Raw genomic sequence first — 17,393 nt, forward strand, 5'->3', positions numbered from 1 at the left:
GACCAAACATATACCACAAGCAAGTAAATGATAGTAGGAATTGCTGCCTTTCATTTTCTCTTGGCTACCTGGAGATCAACATTGTTGCTTTGATAGGCTAGAGCAATCTAAAAGAAAGTCTACTTGCTGGAAGGTTTCCGGTGGAGAATCCTTCGTTGCTTAAGTTAGTGAAAATGTAGAGCAACATAAGAAGAGAGAGAGAGAGAGAATAAGAGCAGAAGAGTGTTCGAGAGTGCTCACCCGAGGGTCTTCCGGTCAACCCTATATATAGAATGGGACGAGCATCTATTACCTTATTCATCGGGAGGCATGATGACCCCTATGTAATGACGGCCGGTTCATTCGCTTAATGCATAGAAACGTCTCCTCGCAATATGTCTGCGATGTTAGTTAGGCTGATTATGTGTATTTATGGTTGAGCTGGATTGATCGTTGCTGAGATCAGAATTGCAACTTCTTCAATAATCCTTGGCATTACTCCACAGCTGGACCGACCAGCATAGCACATCGACCGCTACCGAAGTCATTCATCTCGGTCAATGTCGAAGCCAGAAAGATTGAAAGAATCTGAGGTCTGAATGATCAATATTTTCTCCATTAAGAAAATACCTTTAACACGATGCTAACATTTTAATCTAATATCTTGCACATCTGACAATACGGGACCTATTGGCCATGCCAAGTGGCACTATCCATCTAATTCCAGCTGGCTCACTCAATGTTCCAACCTGTTTGACACAAGACAGATGAGCAAGTTCCACTGATAAAAGCTAATAAGCTCCTCTTTTTAAAGTTGTGGCCAGACTTTCCAACCTAGAAGGCCTTCCCTTGGCCCAGCCGATGCACCGCCGGAGACGTTTTCTTCATGAAGCCAGGTCCTTGACGCGGGACCTGGTTTAAGTCAATCAATAGCGATACATTAATTATCCGGAAAACCATGACGACACAGTCAAGTCAAACCGCGGAGCCAGTCAACTTCTTCGGTCGTGGTATACGTTAACCTGCCCCGGCGGACACGCAAACCGGGAATTCCAAACTTCTGTATATTTTAGCTATGGATTTTGATCTCACCGGCTTATTACTCTCTTGATTTGGATAAGAGTCCGAATATTAGTATCGTACACGCGCAGTGTCGGTGATCTTGGAAAGAGTCTGAAATGCTAAAGGTAAAACGAAGCATGAGATCGGCCTCCAATAATGACAAAATAAATAAATAAATAAAGTGGAGTCTGAACTTGGGATGGAGAATGAAATGGGAGAGTTTACATTTGTAATAGCAAGATATAAATCTCCGAATTTTGGAACTTTCGGTTACGTTTCTATTAATCTATGATGTGAGGTTGGATCCTATTAGAGGAATACAGTTTTCCCCCAGTAATATAGGAACCCCACCTCCAAAAGGCCGCATAGCCACCGAGCTTGGACGACTGAGGTCGGCGTCTGACCTCTGAACGTCCGACCTCAGAACGTCTGACCTCGAAACGTCCGACCTGGAGAATTCCCGACCCCAAAGGTCTGTCCTTGTCAACCACCTACTACGGCCGAACCCCTCCAAAGTCCGGCCGAGGGCCATATCCTGCCACTGCCCCAGCATTTATTGCGCATGACCTCTGCAAACCCCCAGTTTACTCAACAATTAATGCGACTCTCCGGCCTACTCAACTATTAATGCGCACCTCCGGCTTACTCAACAATTAATACGCATGGCTCCTATTATCTACGGACCTACGGCTCTCCATGGCAAATCAGCTCAGCGGAGTCCAATCAACTGTGATAAGTCTCTGATCTCGGCCTCACCTCCGACATCAATGCAATGATTCATCCGATCGTTTGCCAGTCCAAGCAACATGCCGAGCCGTACGACGGCCTCGCCCCGTCACATCACAGGTAAACCGACCCCCCTATAAAAGGGAGCCCTTGCTTCTCAGAGGGGGGGACAAAAAACTCAAAAAATACCGTTCTCCTCTTTCTCCTTTGAACACAGATAGCCCCCTTCTGACTTAAGCATCGGAGGGCCGGCGCTGGAAAACCCGGCCACCGGCTTTTCTGCAGGCACCCCGACGGAGGACGCCGCCCATCGACGGACCGCCACTCTCCTGTGTCCACCGCCGCTCCCCCTCCTCGACCGACGATCGCCCCCGGGTCCAATTTCCAGCAACAGATTGGCGCTAGAGGAAGGGCCGTGCCCCTTGCCGCAGACTACCCCCTAGGACTGGGAGGCGCCACAGGAACCTTCCCGCTAGGGGGGCTATGTTGTGGGGGGGGTGCACCCGAATTTAGTCCCACATCGGCTAGTAGCGGAAAGGTTCTGTGCCTTAAATGGGGGGTGGAAATCCTTTCCTCTCGAGGGCCCTTTTGTGGGACAAAACCGTGAGGGCACCAGTCTCCCCCCGTCTGCGCTGGACGCACGGGCCGGAGCGCCCAAAGCGGACAATACCTCGGGAGGAACGCAGTCCTCTTTCTCTGCTAGCTTAATGTGGGCTAACTGTTGCGTGAGGCTCCGATCAAAGCGTCCGTCCCCGCAACAGATCCGATCTAAATTCGCGATACCCTCAAGATCCAACCCCCACCAAAGATTTTGCCACGTGGTGTAGGTATAATTTGTCCTAAACCCTTGTTAGTTTTCTACTAAAACCTACTTTACTCCACAAATTGCGGGTTTCAGCAATTTTGCCATCGTAAACGACAAAAATCCACGTGGCAGCTTGTGAACCCAGAAACACGTCCGGAAATTTCTTCCGCGTGGGAGCAGAAACGACCCAACCCCTTCCCAGTTCCCACCCCCGCCCGCGGATACCGAATTAAATGCCCAGGTGAAGAAACGGCAGTTGCCTTTCATCTCTTCTTCCCCTCTCCATTCCTTCCTATAATAAACGGGCGTCCGCAGGGAGGGAGAGAAGAAAGGAAAGGCATCACCGACCCAAGCGAAAACTAAGAGATGGAGAGGAGCGTCGCGGTTGAGGAGCTGACGTCCGGTGCGAGCGGCCGCATAATCCCGGTGTTTAGGAATATTCGCCGGTCTGTGCCATCGCCGAGGTCGGTTCTCCGGATATTTGTCTTCTTCCACGCGATATTTCTCTGGTTTCTCCTCGTCCTCCGCCGGAGCGGGCGGAGCCCGATCTGCTCCAAGGCGGCGGCGGCGTCCTCCCCGCTGGCCTCGCCGCGGCGGAAAGGGGGAGGACGGGGGCCGAGGAAGGGCTGGAGGGTGGCGAAGGCGGAGGAGGAGGATGTCCGGAGGCGGCGAGCGCTGGCGGAGGAGCTGTCGATGGTACACCCATCGGACGGGGGGGACGGTGGCTGCAGGTGCGAGACGTTTGTGCTCCTGGGGTCCAGGAGGAACGCCCTCTTCTGCCGGTCGTGGGTTCCGGCGGCCGGACGTATGAGGTGAGGTCATCTATCTACTGCTTGCCGTTTCTTTTGATCTTCGTGGATTTTGGTTATATTTTGGTCGGGGTTTGCTCCAGTTGGCAACAAATCGATAGATAAAGTCTGTTTCTAGTCTCAAATTTGGATTTTTAGGGCTTTCTCTTGATTGATTCGCTTCTTATCGGGTATTTTAGGTTTTCTTAGGTCGCTTTCTCGTATTAATAAAAATGATACCATTTTTTGGATATTCTGTGGAATACTCGATTGGAAAAGTTCTGTTCTTGCTTTCAAAATGTTCTTTTTCATCTCGCGAATAATTGGACTGATTTGGGACATCTTACCTTGTAGAAAGCGCAAAATGAGGTACATAATTGTACATTCTTTGTTAACTTAATTCTTATTATCTAATACTATGAGATTTGGGTTAAGTGACTGCTGTAAGCGTTAGACCGTGCTTAAGCAGCCAGATAACAATTAGAAATTCGTGGTAGTTGCTTTACCTTCGGTTGACTAGGGAATTATTGTTTTGGTTAAACCTCCAGACAGCTGCCGGCGATAATATTGGTTGTGTGCTTTAGTGCATGATCTCAATTTTTCTTGGAATATGGTGTACACATTGTTTTTGGTAAAGTCAAAGTAACACAATCAGAACTTCTCACGTGGTTCCACTGCAAGAAGCTCTGGAGATCTTTTCAAACTGTGTTTTGCCCTGTTGCTCATTTCTAAGTGCCCCCACAATGAGCAAATTGTTTTGCTAGAATATATTCCGCAAGTATTCATTAAAAAAAAAAAGAATATATTCCGCAAGTATTTGATATTTTCTCACCTACACAACACTGAGATGTATAGCCCCTGAGGCTTCAAAGGACAACTGACTAATTGGACTCTGTTACGAAGCCAGTATGCATAAATGGCTTGCAGCTAGCCAGTTAGAGGCTGAAAGATAAAACCTATTCTTTGTTAAATCAAGCATGGTTTATTAGGTTTAGATCGCTTAGAGTTCAGTACACCAGAACACCATCTTCCTGTAGTGAAAATAAAATAGCTTCCCCTTTAATACTCTTTCTAAAAGCTCTAATACATTATCTTGTTTAGTAACAGCATCTTTGGTGCTTTATTCCCTATTAAAGGAAGATGACAAATATATGTCTCAAATTGCTTCAGTTATGCCTTTAGCTTTTAATTTATCTTCTAATTCAAGGCATACAATGGGTTTTGTTTTGTAATATGTGTAAGATATTGTATGTTAAAGTTTTCCCGTGTTGTGTTTTGTAGGGGTATTTTGGTGATTATACATGGGCTCAATGAGCACAGGTAAGGAGTTATTATCGAAATTTTTCTATCTTTATGGTTTCAGATCTCCTATCTTTGCAGTTGCATCCTGCATGATCCCTCCATGCATTTTGTCTCAGATTGGATGGCTGCCGGTGGCAGGCTCTATGCTTATGATTTATTGGATGTTGGAATCATCACTTTCTAAGTCATAAGCCGGAGCATGGCACCGTCCAATCTGTCTGATGGTTTTGTTTTGCATGGATCATCACTTTGTTTGATTCTTTTGGCTGGATTTCTGCCAGTCCAATCCAATAGTGAAAGATGCTTATACCAAAAGTGCACTGGTATAATGTTTAATTATTTAGAATTTTATCTGATTGCTTCCTGGTTTATATTTTCAGTGGCAGATATGCACACTTTGCTAAGCAGCTAACATCATGCAATTTTGGAGTCTATGCAATGGATTGGATAGGTGGGTTATTTTGAATGGCTATTTTCAATCATTTATCTGTTTTACACCTGAAGAGTTGCACGTTCATGCTGGTTTCTGTAAGTTAATTAGTTGTCTGTGTGCCTGTGGTAAAGTGGATCCATATAGTGTTGGATGGGAAGTGTATATACACTGCCAGTTTTTGAAATATGGCGCCCATGATATTTGGTGAAAATTATTGCATTGCATCAATTTCTGAGCCACATCAAATTTGCTACTTTGTTCTCCCTCTTTTTGTGTCTATCAAAATCTACCATTTTTCACTGTCTAATCGTAAGGATTTGATCATAAAATTCTTAGTATGAGAAAAATGGCGAACCAGAATTTCTATTACATACTTGGTTGATTTCTTTTACTGCATATATGCCCTAGTAATGTTAAAAACCATGTTGGCCTAAAGTATTTTACCAGTATCAGAAAGTAGGTCGTCATATGCTCATGCACATATATTAGAAAAGCTGGCAGGTTGTATTAGGTAATTCATTCCATTTTTTTCACCTTAAGCTAGTTACATCTTGGCTTCCATTTAGTGTCTGATTCTGTACCAACTGTTGATTATTGTGCTAAAGTCAGGTAGATATCCTCGTTTTTCTTATAAAAAACTTAGCACATCAAGAAACATGAAGGGGAGTTAAAAGTAACAAGTATCTTCTGATCTTTGACAGGCCATGGTGGCAGTGATGGATTGCATGGATATGTGCCTTCATTAGACTATGTTGTTGAGGACACTGTAAGTTACTTGATTGAAGACAATGATAACATGCATGTTTTCTTAAATAGTATGATACTTATTGTCTATCGATATTTGCAGGGAATTTTTGTGGAGAAAATTAAATCAGAAAATCCTGGAGTACCTTGTTTTCTTTTTGGGCACTCAACTGGTGGGGCTGTGGTTTTAAAGGTAATGCAACAAGATATCATCATGATTTAGAGTTGGATTATTACACTTCCTATCTGTTATTAGCCTTTAATAAGTATTGGATTTAACAGGCAGCTTCATGTCCTTGTATTGAGGCCATGTTAGAAGGGATTATTCTGACATCTCCAGCACTGCGTGTCAAGCCAACGCATCCAATAGTTGGGGTAATTTACTCTCAAACTCTCTTGCGAACTGCACATAATTCATTCCATATATGCATCTATTCATATGCATGTTTTTTGTAGTACATATTACTGACATATTCATGCACATGTAGTTTGCAAGAATGGCTCCCTGGAATTTTTGTTTTAATTACTTTAAAAGAAAACCAATAAAGAAAAGACAAATATGTGCATATGCTCTGCAATATGTAATTTTACTTTTGTTGTCGTGGCTGCTCCTGTGATGTCTAGGATTTACAATAGTCTTACCTGACATGGAAACATGTTTTTATGACATTGGAGTGACATACTGATGTGTTGGTAGAAGGTTGCTTGTTAACTCTATTTCGTTGAAGGTCTCTTTATGGTCGGTCTTCACACTGTCTGTATAATCAAGTGGGGTAGCTAACAATCCATGCCAATTCAGAGTTTAGAGATTGAGCACGATACAGCTCCATGGCTCCTAAAATTTACCTCAAGGATCTACTTCATTCACAGAACTGTTTACTGATGCCCAAATTTTTTGGCTCGTCAGGGTTTGACTGGAAGTACGCCTTATGAATCCACACCATTCAATATCTCGGTCCATCAGGAGTTCTTTTGACAGCTGTTTGTTTTGGCCAGACTATGATCCTACAATGTCCTTAAACAGTTTATGTAGATGGTGCCAAGTTTTTGAATAGTATGGCTAGTAACGTACACTTCATTTGATAATAGTTTTAATGACTCTGCATCTGCTTGTGATATTTCAGAAGCTGGAGCATAAGACTTGATGCTCAAACTAGTTGACATGCAACTAGTAGTTAGGCATGCAGTGTACTGGTAGTTGTTGAGGAGTGTCTGGAAAAAAATCATACCATGATTATTTGAGATAATGGCATCCCTTTTCATGACAGTAGCAGTCTATATGTATGGTATATATGAAGTCTAATTTTGCTTCACTAGTTATTGGCTGGGCATGATGCGAGCAGGCTGAACAAACTGTGTTTTTGTGTGACTGTAGATAACAAATTTAAGTATCAATCATTTGATCTGCTCCGTTCAAAATTACTTGATTGATGAATTTTACTCGAGTACCACCAAGTGAATACTTGCTTCTCTTTCCATTTGTTGCAGGCTGTGGCTCCAATTGTTTCACTTTTGCTCCCCAAGTACCAATTCAAAGGCGCTAACAAAAGGGGCATTCCAGTGTCCAGGGACCCTGCTGCTATGTTAGCCAAGTACTCCGACCCTTTGGTCTACACTGGGCCAATTAGGGTTCGGACAGGCCATGAGATCCTACGGATATCTTCCTATCTGTTGCAGAACCTCAAATCAGTTACTATTCCTTTCTTGGTGCTACATGGAACAGCGGATAGGGTCACTGATCCTTTGGCTTCACAGGATCTATACAATGAGGCTGCCTCGGTATTCAAAGATATAAAACTCTACGAGGGCTTCTTACACGACCTCCTCTTTGAACCTGAACGTGATGAAATAGGTGCAGACATCATTGACTGGATGAAGAAGAGATTACAGTAATGAAGTGCAGAAGGACAGCGACATTCCTAGTTCGATACAGACAATTCTGGCAACGAAAGCCTGGTTGTTAAAAGCGACATCAACAGTGATTGATATTTAAGAAAGATGATCGTCATCTGGATATTTTTAGTTTAGCAAATGTGTTCATAAATGCCAAATAGCAATGTGTTGTGGCATGACCAAACAATGCGGCCTTGAAAACTGCAAATCTGTGTCCCAGCGCAGCCTGCTTAGATTAGATTGCTGCAATATACACACCACAAACTGCAGGCGTAATGCTATTCCCTAGTGGAGATGCAGTGCCTTCTTAACTGGTCCACAAAGTTGTGCAAATGGAAATTGTTTAGCTCTTTTTTATGAAAGATGAATGTAACAGCCGGAGGGCAAGGTGTATACTGACTGTGGGATGGGCAAGGTGTTGTAGGTTAAAATTCTGTTTGTGTGAAGTATGTATTACAGTGTGATGTTCTCTCTTTAAATCCTTCAGGGGAGATTTGCATCAGGAGAACGAAGGGATATCGAACCTGATATAGACAAAAAAGGTCTCTGTATTCTATGGTAATAATAAATTTGTAGGAAGGACCATGTCTGTGCTGCAACAGAACCATATGTTTTCCCAAGATGGTGACATAAAACCTAATGAGAGGTCTCCAGTAAGGAAAAATAATTGAGAACAACTGATATGCTAATCAAGAACAGAGGGACGAGAGATCCCATGGAAGGCTCGTGAGCCATGAAAACCTTGGACTATGGATGCAACCTACATCGAAGCGCAGGCCGAGCACAGAGACTCAGTAGTTCATAAAGTTTGGACACAGCTTCTTTTACTATTATAAAGACTAGTGCTTTTCACATACTTTTGAGGTTTTTTTCTTTTTTACTTATCATTTGTTGTTGCTGCTGCCAGTTTGTTTTGGACTATGGGATTGAAGGTGGCCTTCTCCAACCACCCCAATCCCCGAGCATCAAGAAAGACGAGTTCTGTTTAATAATATCTAGCCAAGGAGAAATAAGACCCTAGCATTTTCTATGTGATTAAATATTCAAGACTCGATAATTTCTGACATGTTTCTTCCGAGTAGAAAGTGACAAGGCTTGCACATTCATGAAGCTATTACCGGCATAGATGCTTAAGATTTTGGCAATATTACTGGTGTGATAATATGGGATGCATTCATAAAGCTTTGCACATTAATGAAGCTAGACACGCATGGCGTGGATACTTCAGTGGGGCTTTACATATATCCCCATATTCAGCCTAGAAAATGCTAGCGAAGGGGCTCTTTTTTATCATCTGGTAATTGTAAATTTCTTGGAAGAACAAGGTCTCTACTAGTCTCTTTCTCAGATTAATTGTTAATAAGCATAGACCGATTTCCTCTTGCATTAGAAGTTTGAAGATAGAGCTACTGAAGGATAGCCGAGCCTTGCCTCGATATAGAACTTGACCTTCACCGAACGCCCAAAGGACCTAGTAGCACTTGGGGGTACGCGCAATTAAAAAGCTTTGTCTGGTTGCTAGAACAGAGTGAAATATGGAGGCTAGAGGGGAGTTTTATTTTCCATACTTGGCATTGAAAAAATTGAAATTCAGAATCAAAAATAAGGAAATAAGGGATAAAGATTTTCTCCCATTCATATTTGAGCCACTCTTTGCATCTCTTTTTTTTTTGTAGTGCTTTTTTATTTGATCTGCCAAGAGAAAATTCTTCATTTTTTTTCTTTCCTTTGATACAATCATAATTTTTCCTTCCTTTCATATTTTTGGCGGCAGAGCACCTGAAGGACATTCTATTTAAAAACTTAATGATACTTTTGCAATATATATATATATATATATATATATATATATATATATATATATATATATATATATATATATATATATATATATATATATATATATATATATATATATATATATATATATTTCAGGGAGTGAGGATTGAATTTTTTTATATTCTATGCAGATTTTTTCCATATAATATAAAAAATTCATTTTCACGAAAAACTATTTTTTATTTTTTTAAAAAAAACTTCGATCAAATATAAATTTTTTCTTTATTTTTTCCCATTCATTCTTTTTTTTTTTTCTCATCTTTTCCTGCAAACTAAACTTGTCTGTGGATGAAGGCCTAGTTCGTAAAGCAGCAAAATTTCCTGTGTGTGACGTGAGAAATCGAAGGGCCTGCCTTCGAAAAGAACGGACGTTCGATTTTACCAGAAGGGAAGCTCTTCCGTCTTTCTACTTGGGGAGACCAGTCAAAATAGAGTCGTGCACGGTTAAAGGCGCGCCGTCACATCATTTTAGAATTTTCTTACTTTAGTTTTCGTCCCATCCTGCTCTGTAAAACGGGTCTAAGATACAAGGAGTCCGTTTGATGCTGCCATTTTCCCTCCCCTTCCTCTACTCTGGTTTCATCAAATGAGATTCTCAGGGCAGCCACCCCTGCCATTTTCAAAAATAGAAACCTGGTCCAGAAAAAATGTGAAGCTTGGGTTCCATGGGCGAAGGCTAAGATTTGGAAGTATAGCACACCGGTAAAGATCCATCAGAGTCTCGGCCAACCATCAAACTATCCATCTTGTAAACACTCTACTAATCTTCTCACTGGCAGCTAGAGATTCAACGCAATCATACGTCGCAACCATGAGCACCATCTTGTGTTAGGAGCACCACCATCCCCATCTTAGTTTATTGAGCTCGACTTGTCCATGTTCTCCCCATCGTTCTCAAGGTCTTAAGGCACGTTTACACCTCTTCACTCATTTATTTGCATGGAGGGGTGCTGTATTCACATTTACAGCTACACATATATGAAGAGAAGGCAACTCTGTAGCTGATTGGACAGCAACTTGCGAACTAAAGGATGCTTTTTTAAATATAGGGTTAGGCACTGTTTGCATTTAAAAAAAAAAAAAACAGAGGGCCGCCTTCCCAACCTGATCAAAGAGTCAACTCCTCTTCTGACAATTGTAATCCATGTGTCCATTCATTATAGCTCATCATCCTTAGGAAACGTACCAAAATATATGAAGACTTCAACCGAATAAAAAATCAGCAAGTGGCTGGACTGAAAAATATCCATCATCTGCCCCTGAGGGAGTTCTGAAAAATGTTCTGACGGTGAACCGACGAATCCACTGGCCGACATGTAGCCGCTGGCCAAGATTTTTTAATATAGTCTTGTCGCCCTTAAAGTTGCCACCTTTGTCATAAAGCAATCCTAAAACTCGACACGTAGGTAATGATGTCTTCAGCGCCCCATCAGCCAAAAGCTGCAAGCAGCTGTTGTAAGAGAGCTGGGCAGCACCAAGCGAAAGGAGATCTCGTGCGTGCCAAAACAATGCAAGGCGGTGCACGTTGACTAACTGCAAGATTGGACGGAGTTTTTTTTTATTTTTATTGATGAAAAGGTTGCAAGGAGTGCACTCCAGAATCTTTGACGAGATCATGCAATCGGCCGTCGCACTAAGCAGCAGCCAGGATTGACCTCAAGCCATCAGTTTTCGATTTCTGAAAATTTTGCTGGCTGTTCCATTGACATATTCACAAAATTAATTTACTTCTTTTTTATCAAGATTAGACTTTTTGGAAAAGATTACTTGGAAAGATGGATCGAATAATTTTATCTAATCAACAAAAGAAATATATACTTATTCTCATTGAAAACTTAATTATATCAATAAATTTTACTATTACATTTGTACCATCTTCATGACATTCAAAGGATCATTATCCAATTATGATATGGTAATTAATTTGGGATTTTGCTTTTTTTTGTATAAGATGGATGGCTGTCAGGGGACTTGAACCTGAAATGTTCTACCAACGCACCGAGCAACAGCCCCTGTCTATAGGAAGTCTCTCATCTCCTCATTTAACAAAGAGAAAAAAAAAAGAGAAAACTCTGCTACAAAGGCTTGGACCATCTCAGCATCTCAACAAAAAAATGGCCATCGGTTGAAAGGTGATCTCATTTGCTGTAATAAAAGGCAAATCGATCATTAATTTGTTTGCAAGAATCTAGTCTCAGCTGATCGCGCAAAACAATCCCGGAGAAATTCTGGATCGATCCTTCATTTAGATATCAGATGACGCTAGATTTTTGCATAAAACTAGACCCTAATCAGAAGCTAGAACAAATATAATAGTCAAACTACTTTCACTTTATTCTCGAAAAAGAGACATTGATATAATAATGGCGACGGATTTACTCCCATACACTAAGGAAGAACTACGGTGCCACATCTCATTCAGTAGGAGCAACAGCGGGAGGAGCTATGAGGGCTTCTTCCACTCTCCTCGCCATGCCTTCCAAACCAGTCTGCAGATAAGCAATCAGGCTCTCCTGGGTCCAGCCCTCCACCGGTTCCGACTCGAAGGACCACTCGAGCTTGCATCCAGCCTCTCCCTCCTCCGCGAGAACCTTGAACGTTGCCATGTACCGGCCGAACCCGATGTTGCTGCCGGTGACCTCGTAGCAGTAGCTACGTGCCACTGGATCGAAACCTAGTAGTTCCTCCTTAGACCACCTCACGAGCTTCCCGCCGTCGCTCGGCGCGGCAGCGCAGTACCTGACGCAGCCCGGCTGGCCTTCCACGCCGGCCACCTTCTCACACACATCGATGGCGGGGAGCCACAAGTGAAGGCTGCAAAAGTTGGAGAGGAGGGACCAGGCTTCATCCGCCTTTGTGTTTGGGACATTGATGGAGGCTTTGCCTTCCCACTTCTCCGATTGGTTTTGCTCCATGGTGAAGGTAGTGAGGGTGGGGTGCCCAATCCGATGCTCTCCTCTTGTAGAGAGGGGAAAAGGGTAACCTAATGAATGGGTGGGAATCTTTTTTAGCAAAGTGTAAATAATTCCAGGCCGCGCTAATAATAGTTGAGGACGACCGCCATAAAGAAACGAGGATATATTAAAAAAAAACTATGAAACTGTGTTTCCGCATGCGGCCCAGCGACCCAAAGCACACGTTTTATAGGAAGCTTATCATTTTATTTAAATTGGAGAACATGGCAACGTTATCTCTGGGACCGCGTCAAGCTTTTGGAAAGCATTAATAGATAGCGTGGCCTGCCAGAGCCGGACAGCAAATCGGTTTGACTGACGTTACTAAAGAAAATCTGGCTTAATTCGGACTATGTGAGTCCTAAATCATAATACTTGTTTCAAAAAACAAGGCAAAAGATGACAGAAAATTAAAGCAGGAGGATGAAAAGAGATGGTAGGGAGCACATAAAATGGGCCTTTACAACCCATGCTTAAGAGTGACAAAATGATACAACATTAGCTCAACTAATACAACCTAATTATTTTTTCTCACTACTGAGTCCACTTCCATATTTACTGAACTGTACTCAGGTTGTTTTTTTTTTTTTTTTTTTTTGCTTTTAGAAACCACTACAGAGCTAGGTAATTTACATTATTATCAGATGATACAACAGCATTGCCCAGTTTAGAACAGGTTTGATTATTGGGATTTGGTTCGATCTTCATGTCTGTTACTAGTAGTTTGGGCCTGCCTCTGAAACAGTCTCTCCTCGAGAATCAACTGATTGACTTTTTGCGGTCTCTGGGCTGTTTGTTCTGCTTATTATTGTGGGAAAAAGTTGCAGCTTCATCATTGGATGTTGATTGAGTTACTGTTAGTTCAGCTGAACCATGGCCATTTTGTTCATCCCCAGTGACATCGGCTGTTTGAGACTTGCTGCATGCCTTCACATCAGCAGGCTCATTGTTACCTGTCCTGCCTATATTATGTTCTTGAGATTCAACAAGTGCCTCACCATTAGGAGTCACAATGCTTGGGGTCTATGACCTTTTCTGCTCATTGCTATTGGATTAATTTGCAGCTTCATTATTGGAGGTTGTTTCACTCTTTGTTTCTTTGGCAGAATCATCGCCATTATCTTTGGCCTCATTAAGATTGCCTATTTGGGATTCACCTGCATCCACATTAGCTGCCTCACTGTTTCCTGGCTTGGCCACATTTTTGTCTTCAGAAGCAAGTGATAAATTTGCAAGTTTGTCTGTAGACTTCGAATTCACTATTTTTTTATTCATGGGCATCATCAGCAATTACTCAAGCATTCGAAGCATTAACTCCACAGGCTTCAACTTCTACATTCTTTTGCTCGGAAGCAACAGATGACTTGGGAAGTTCACCATTAGATCCTGTATCAATTCTTGCATCTCCAGAAGAATTAGTAGCCATATTTTCAGCATCACGAATGCTGTCAACCTAGGATTCAACTGCTTCTATTTTAGGAGCCTCACTATTTCAATTGCTATCTTCAAAAGAATTAGATGAGTTAGTAATCTGAGCCTCAGATCTTGAGTCGCTTTGCTCTGTTTTTTTCAGCATCAGTATTGTCTCCTTGGGATTCAACAGTTTTCCTTTCGGGAGCCTCATTGCTGGTTGACAGTGCATCATTTTCTTCCTCTCTTTTTTTTTCTTTTTTTGCTACAGCGCATGACCCGTATACTTCTAGTATGGATACATCCAAAAAAGTCAAAAAATAGCAAGTCTTAGAGTGCTCTAAGCAACACCCTTTTTTCAACCCACAGGGCCTCCCAAATGATTAGCCATGTACGAGGCCACCCAATCCATGGACCCATTAGCCTCTCTATAAATATATTCGGTTTGGCAAGCAACATCGCTACTAACTATAGTCCGAATATCTCGGAGTAGGGGATGGCACCCACCCACACCACCGACGCTCCCTGGATCTAGCCGATCACTGTGGCCGAGTCATCCTCAAGCAGAACTACTCTGGCCCGCAGAACATGCTGTGTATAACTTAGACCAGCCTACGCCGCCCTCAGTGCTGCTTCCGGAATAAAAGTGTTGAAGATCTGGCACCTGCCAGCAGCAACCACTCTAGAGTCCGAGCCTCTGATGATGAAGCTTGCACCACCCCTACTACTACCATCAAGCATGCATCCATTGAAGTTGATCTAGGTGCATCATTTTCTTCACTAGGAAGGGAGAGACTGGAATGCTCTGTCTGATCTCACATCAGTATTGGCATGTCCAACCTTGTTTCTGCCACTAATTTCAGCATCTGAATCAATCCTACCTTCAGATTCTGATTCCGCCCTTTTACAGAATTATCATATTCATTGACACATCTGCGTTGTTTGGATCACCGTTAAGAGAGGAATTGGATGATCCTTCTGCTTCAGGCATTACTTTATCACTGAATTCAACACCCGTTTCAAGATGCTCCCTGTTCGGTGCTGCATTTTCACTAGTTTTGGTTTGACTAGTGGAATTTGAAAAGCTCTCCTTATCTGAACTTGTTCCTTCACCACTATCACTGGTTGCCCCGCTAAGGAAGAAGTTTTCAACGACATGATCATCTTTTGCAAACATGTTTTCTTCAAGGGAGACATCTCTTACATCTCCATTTCCATTTTGATCAAAAGAATTATCAGTATCCTTTTGACTCAGCCTTATAATTTCCTCTCTGTCTTCACCTGTACCATCACCAGCACCTGTTTCCACCATTAATTAGAAAATCAGCGTTGTTATCTTCGCTGACTTGTTGCTCCTGTTGACTTTGTGTTGTCCTGGTATTTATGATGTCTTCTCGACATTGCTCATGTTCTTTGTCAGGAGCTGCTGCTTCTTCCTTCTCATCAGTGTGCTGATTGAAAGCATCATCTTGACTCCTCCAGCTTCTTTTGTTTCAGATATTTCCTCGAAGTTTTCTGCATGGTTGTCCATGAAAATCACATTCTCAGACCCCGTTTTCAGGAATAATTCTGTTTTCAGGTACAATTCTGTTTACGACAATAGCTTGCAAAGACTGACTTTGATGGTCATTTGATATGAAAAGTAATAATAACCTCATAAACCATTTCACCAAACTTATCTTGTCAGCCTTGATGCATCCAATATATTTATTCTACTATTAAAAGCAAGCTTCCCTAATTATCATTGTTTGTGAGGTTCCACTTCTTTCAACTCGACTTTTCCAATTTCTGAAAACGCCCTTCAAAAACTAGGTTTACATCAACGCTCCTCCTTTCTTCAAATTTCTCTCACTCATGAGTCCAAATACTTGCAACTCCACCCAAACCAATCATTAAAGCTTGAATGCTCAAAGAAAAGATTTCTAAAAAATTATTCAACTGAAAAGATTATATTAATTCTATATAAGTATCTAAGATCTATTTAACCAATAATCGATGTGGGACTAAATACATATCCGCATGGATCCTCACATACTCTTCTATTTAATCCTTGATGTCCTTGTCCGACGAAGGGTCCAAATTAATTCAAATCTAATCATAAGCACCACAATCAGCCTGTGGTCAGCCTCAATAAGCCTGTGTTGCAGTATCTCCTAATCCATATGGGCTATGGGCTGGGTCAACTCTGATACCATTTGTCCCAACCTAGGGTCTCACCTAAATGGCTAGCCGAAAAATATTATTTGGTTCTTTAATCCTGTATAAGTATCTAAGATTTATCCTGCAAATAACCAATATGAGACTAAACATATGCCCGTGCAGGTTTTCACAAATGGAATAATGCCTACATTTTTTAAAAAATCCCGAATTAAAAACAAGGTCCAACGTGTTCTAGCTCATCAAGAACAAGAACAATTCTTTTTCATTAAAACGAAAAAACGAGGTGCTCTACCTAACTGAGCTATAGCCCTTGTCATAGATATATTAACATATGGATAATTTCTTGTCAAGATGGATATTCCATAATAATTCCACATGATAACTCTCTGATCCGTCTACTGTTAACAGATTGGTATAAATCTGACAAAGAAAAAACTATTGATCTCGAACATTAATGTAACCACGAACACAATCCAAAGATCTTCAGATCTTATGACATATCTAATCATCGGTGAAGCCAAAAAAAATTCTAAAAGGATTGGAAAATAAAAGAGATAGGGAGCAAGCATACAAACCATAGATCAGCAATCAAGAGGTTTAAAGAAATAAGGATCAGATCAAGCAAGAAAGATCCCCTAAGCTGCTGGGAGGGAAGTGAGAGGTGGAGATCCTCCTTCCTTATATTACTCCTTTATATTTTTAGGGAATAACGGGAGAAAAATGACTTTCCAAGATGAGATGCACTGCCTCTAATCCTGTCAGTCAAATCATTTTTTTTTTTTGAAAAAAATAGTAGCTGGAATCTAAATGCTATGGTTCCCAAAATGGAATAGAAATTCTCTTGTGCACGATAATATCTATGGGGCGGGGTTCCTATTTTATTATATATTTTTTTCTAATGTCCATCTTAAAGGAAAAAATACAATCCATTAATAGAATCTATTAGGTCAGGTATATACAATCCAGGGTACATGATCAGATAGTGCACATCGAACTTATAATGAAAAAGAGAGAGAGAGAGAAAAGCACATGCTTGTATAGACCTTAGACGTCCCATTTAGTGCGATCCTTAATATTATACTTGGTTGTAAGATAAATTTACTTGAATAAATAGGGTTAGCTTGCTCTTAACTCACTTTATTTTAGAGCGGAAAAAATAATCCCAAAGTCCAGATAAAATAGTTTGCTTTAGGTTAAGTAAAAAAAAAAATAAAGGATAAATCTACTATTTTTTTAAAATGTTCATCTTAAAGAAAATAAAATATTCACTTATAGTTACCTTTTCAAATATTTAAGAA

General features: G+C 41.4%; 2 protein-coding genes across 2 annotated transcripts; one reads left to right on the top strand and one right to left on the bottom strand.

The window, feature by feature from the left end:
- Positions 1-2,793: 2,793 nt before the first annotated feature.
- LOC103710240 (monoacylglycerol lipase-like) lies at positions 2,794-8,333 on the top strand. Its single transcript, XM_008795895.4, has 7 exons — positions 2,794-3,384; positions 4,642-4,680; positions 5,043-5,113; positions 5,797-5,861; positions 5,943-6,032; positions 6,122-6,214; positions 7,328-8,333. Exons 1-7 carry the CDS (start codon positions 2,939-2,941, stop codon positions 7,730-7,732), a joined length of 1,209 nt encoding a protein of 402 aa, XP_008794117.1. The 5' UTR covers positions 2,794-2,938; the 3' UTR covers positions 7,733-8,333.
- A 3,389-nt stretch (positions 8,334-11,722) lies between these two features.
- LOC103710239 (lachrymatory-factor synthase-like) lies at positions 11,723-12,591 on the bottom strand. Its single transcript, XM_008795894.4, has one exon. It carries the CDS (start codon positions 12,484-12,486, stop codon positions 11,986-11,988), a length of 501 nt encoding a protein of 166 aa, XP_008794116.1. The 5' UTR covers positions 12,487-12,591; the 3' UTR covers positions 11,723-11,985.
- Positions 12,592-17,393: the final 4,802 nt, after the last annotated feature.

Source organism: Phoenix dactylifera, chromosome 9 (genome assembly GCF_009389715.1).
Source record: "Phoenix dactylifera cultivar Barhee BC4 chromosome 9, palm_55x_up_171113_PBpolish2nd_filt_p, whole genome shotgun sequence".
In the NCBI taxonomy this organism is placed as follows: Eukaryota; Viridiplantae; Streptophyta; class Magnoliopsida; order Arecales; family Arecaceae; genus Phoenix; species Phoenix dactylifera.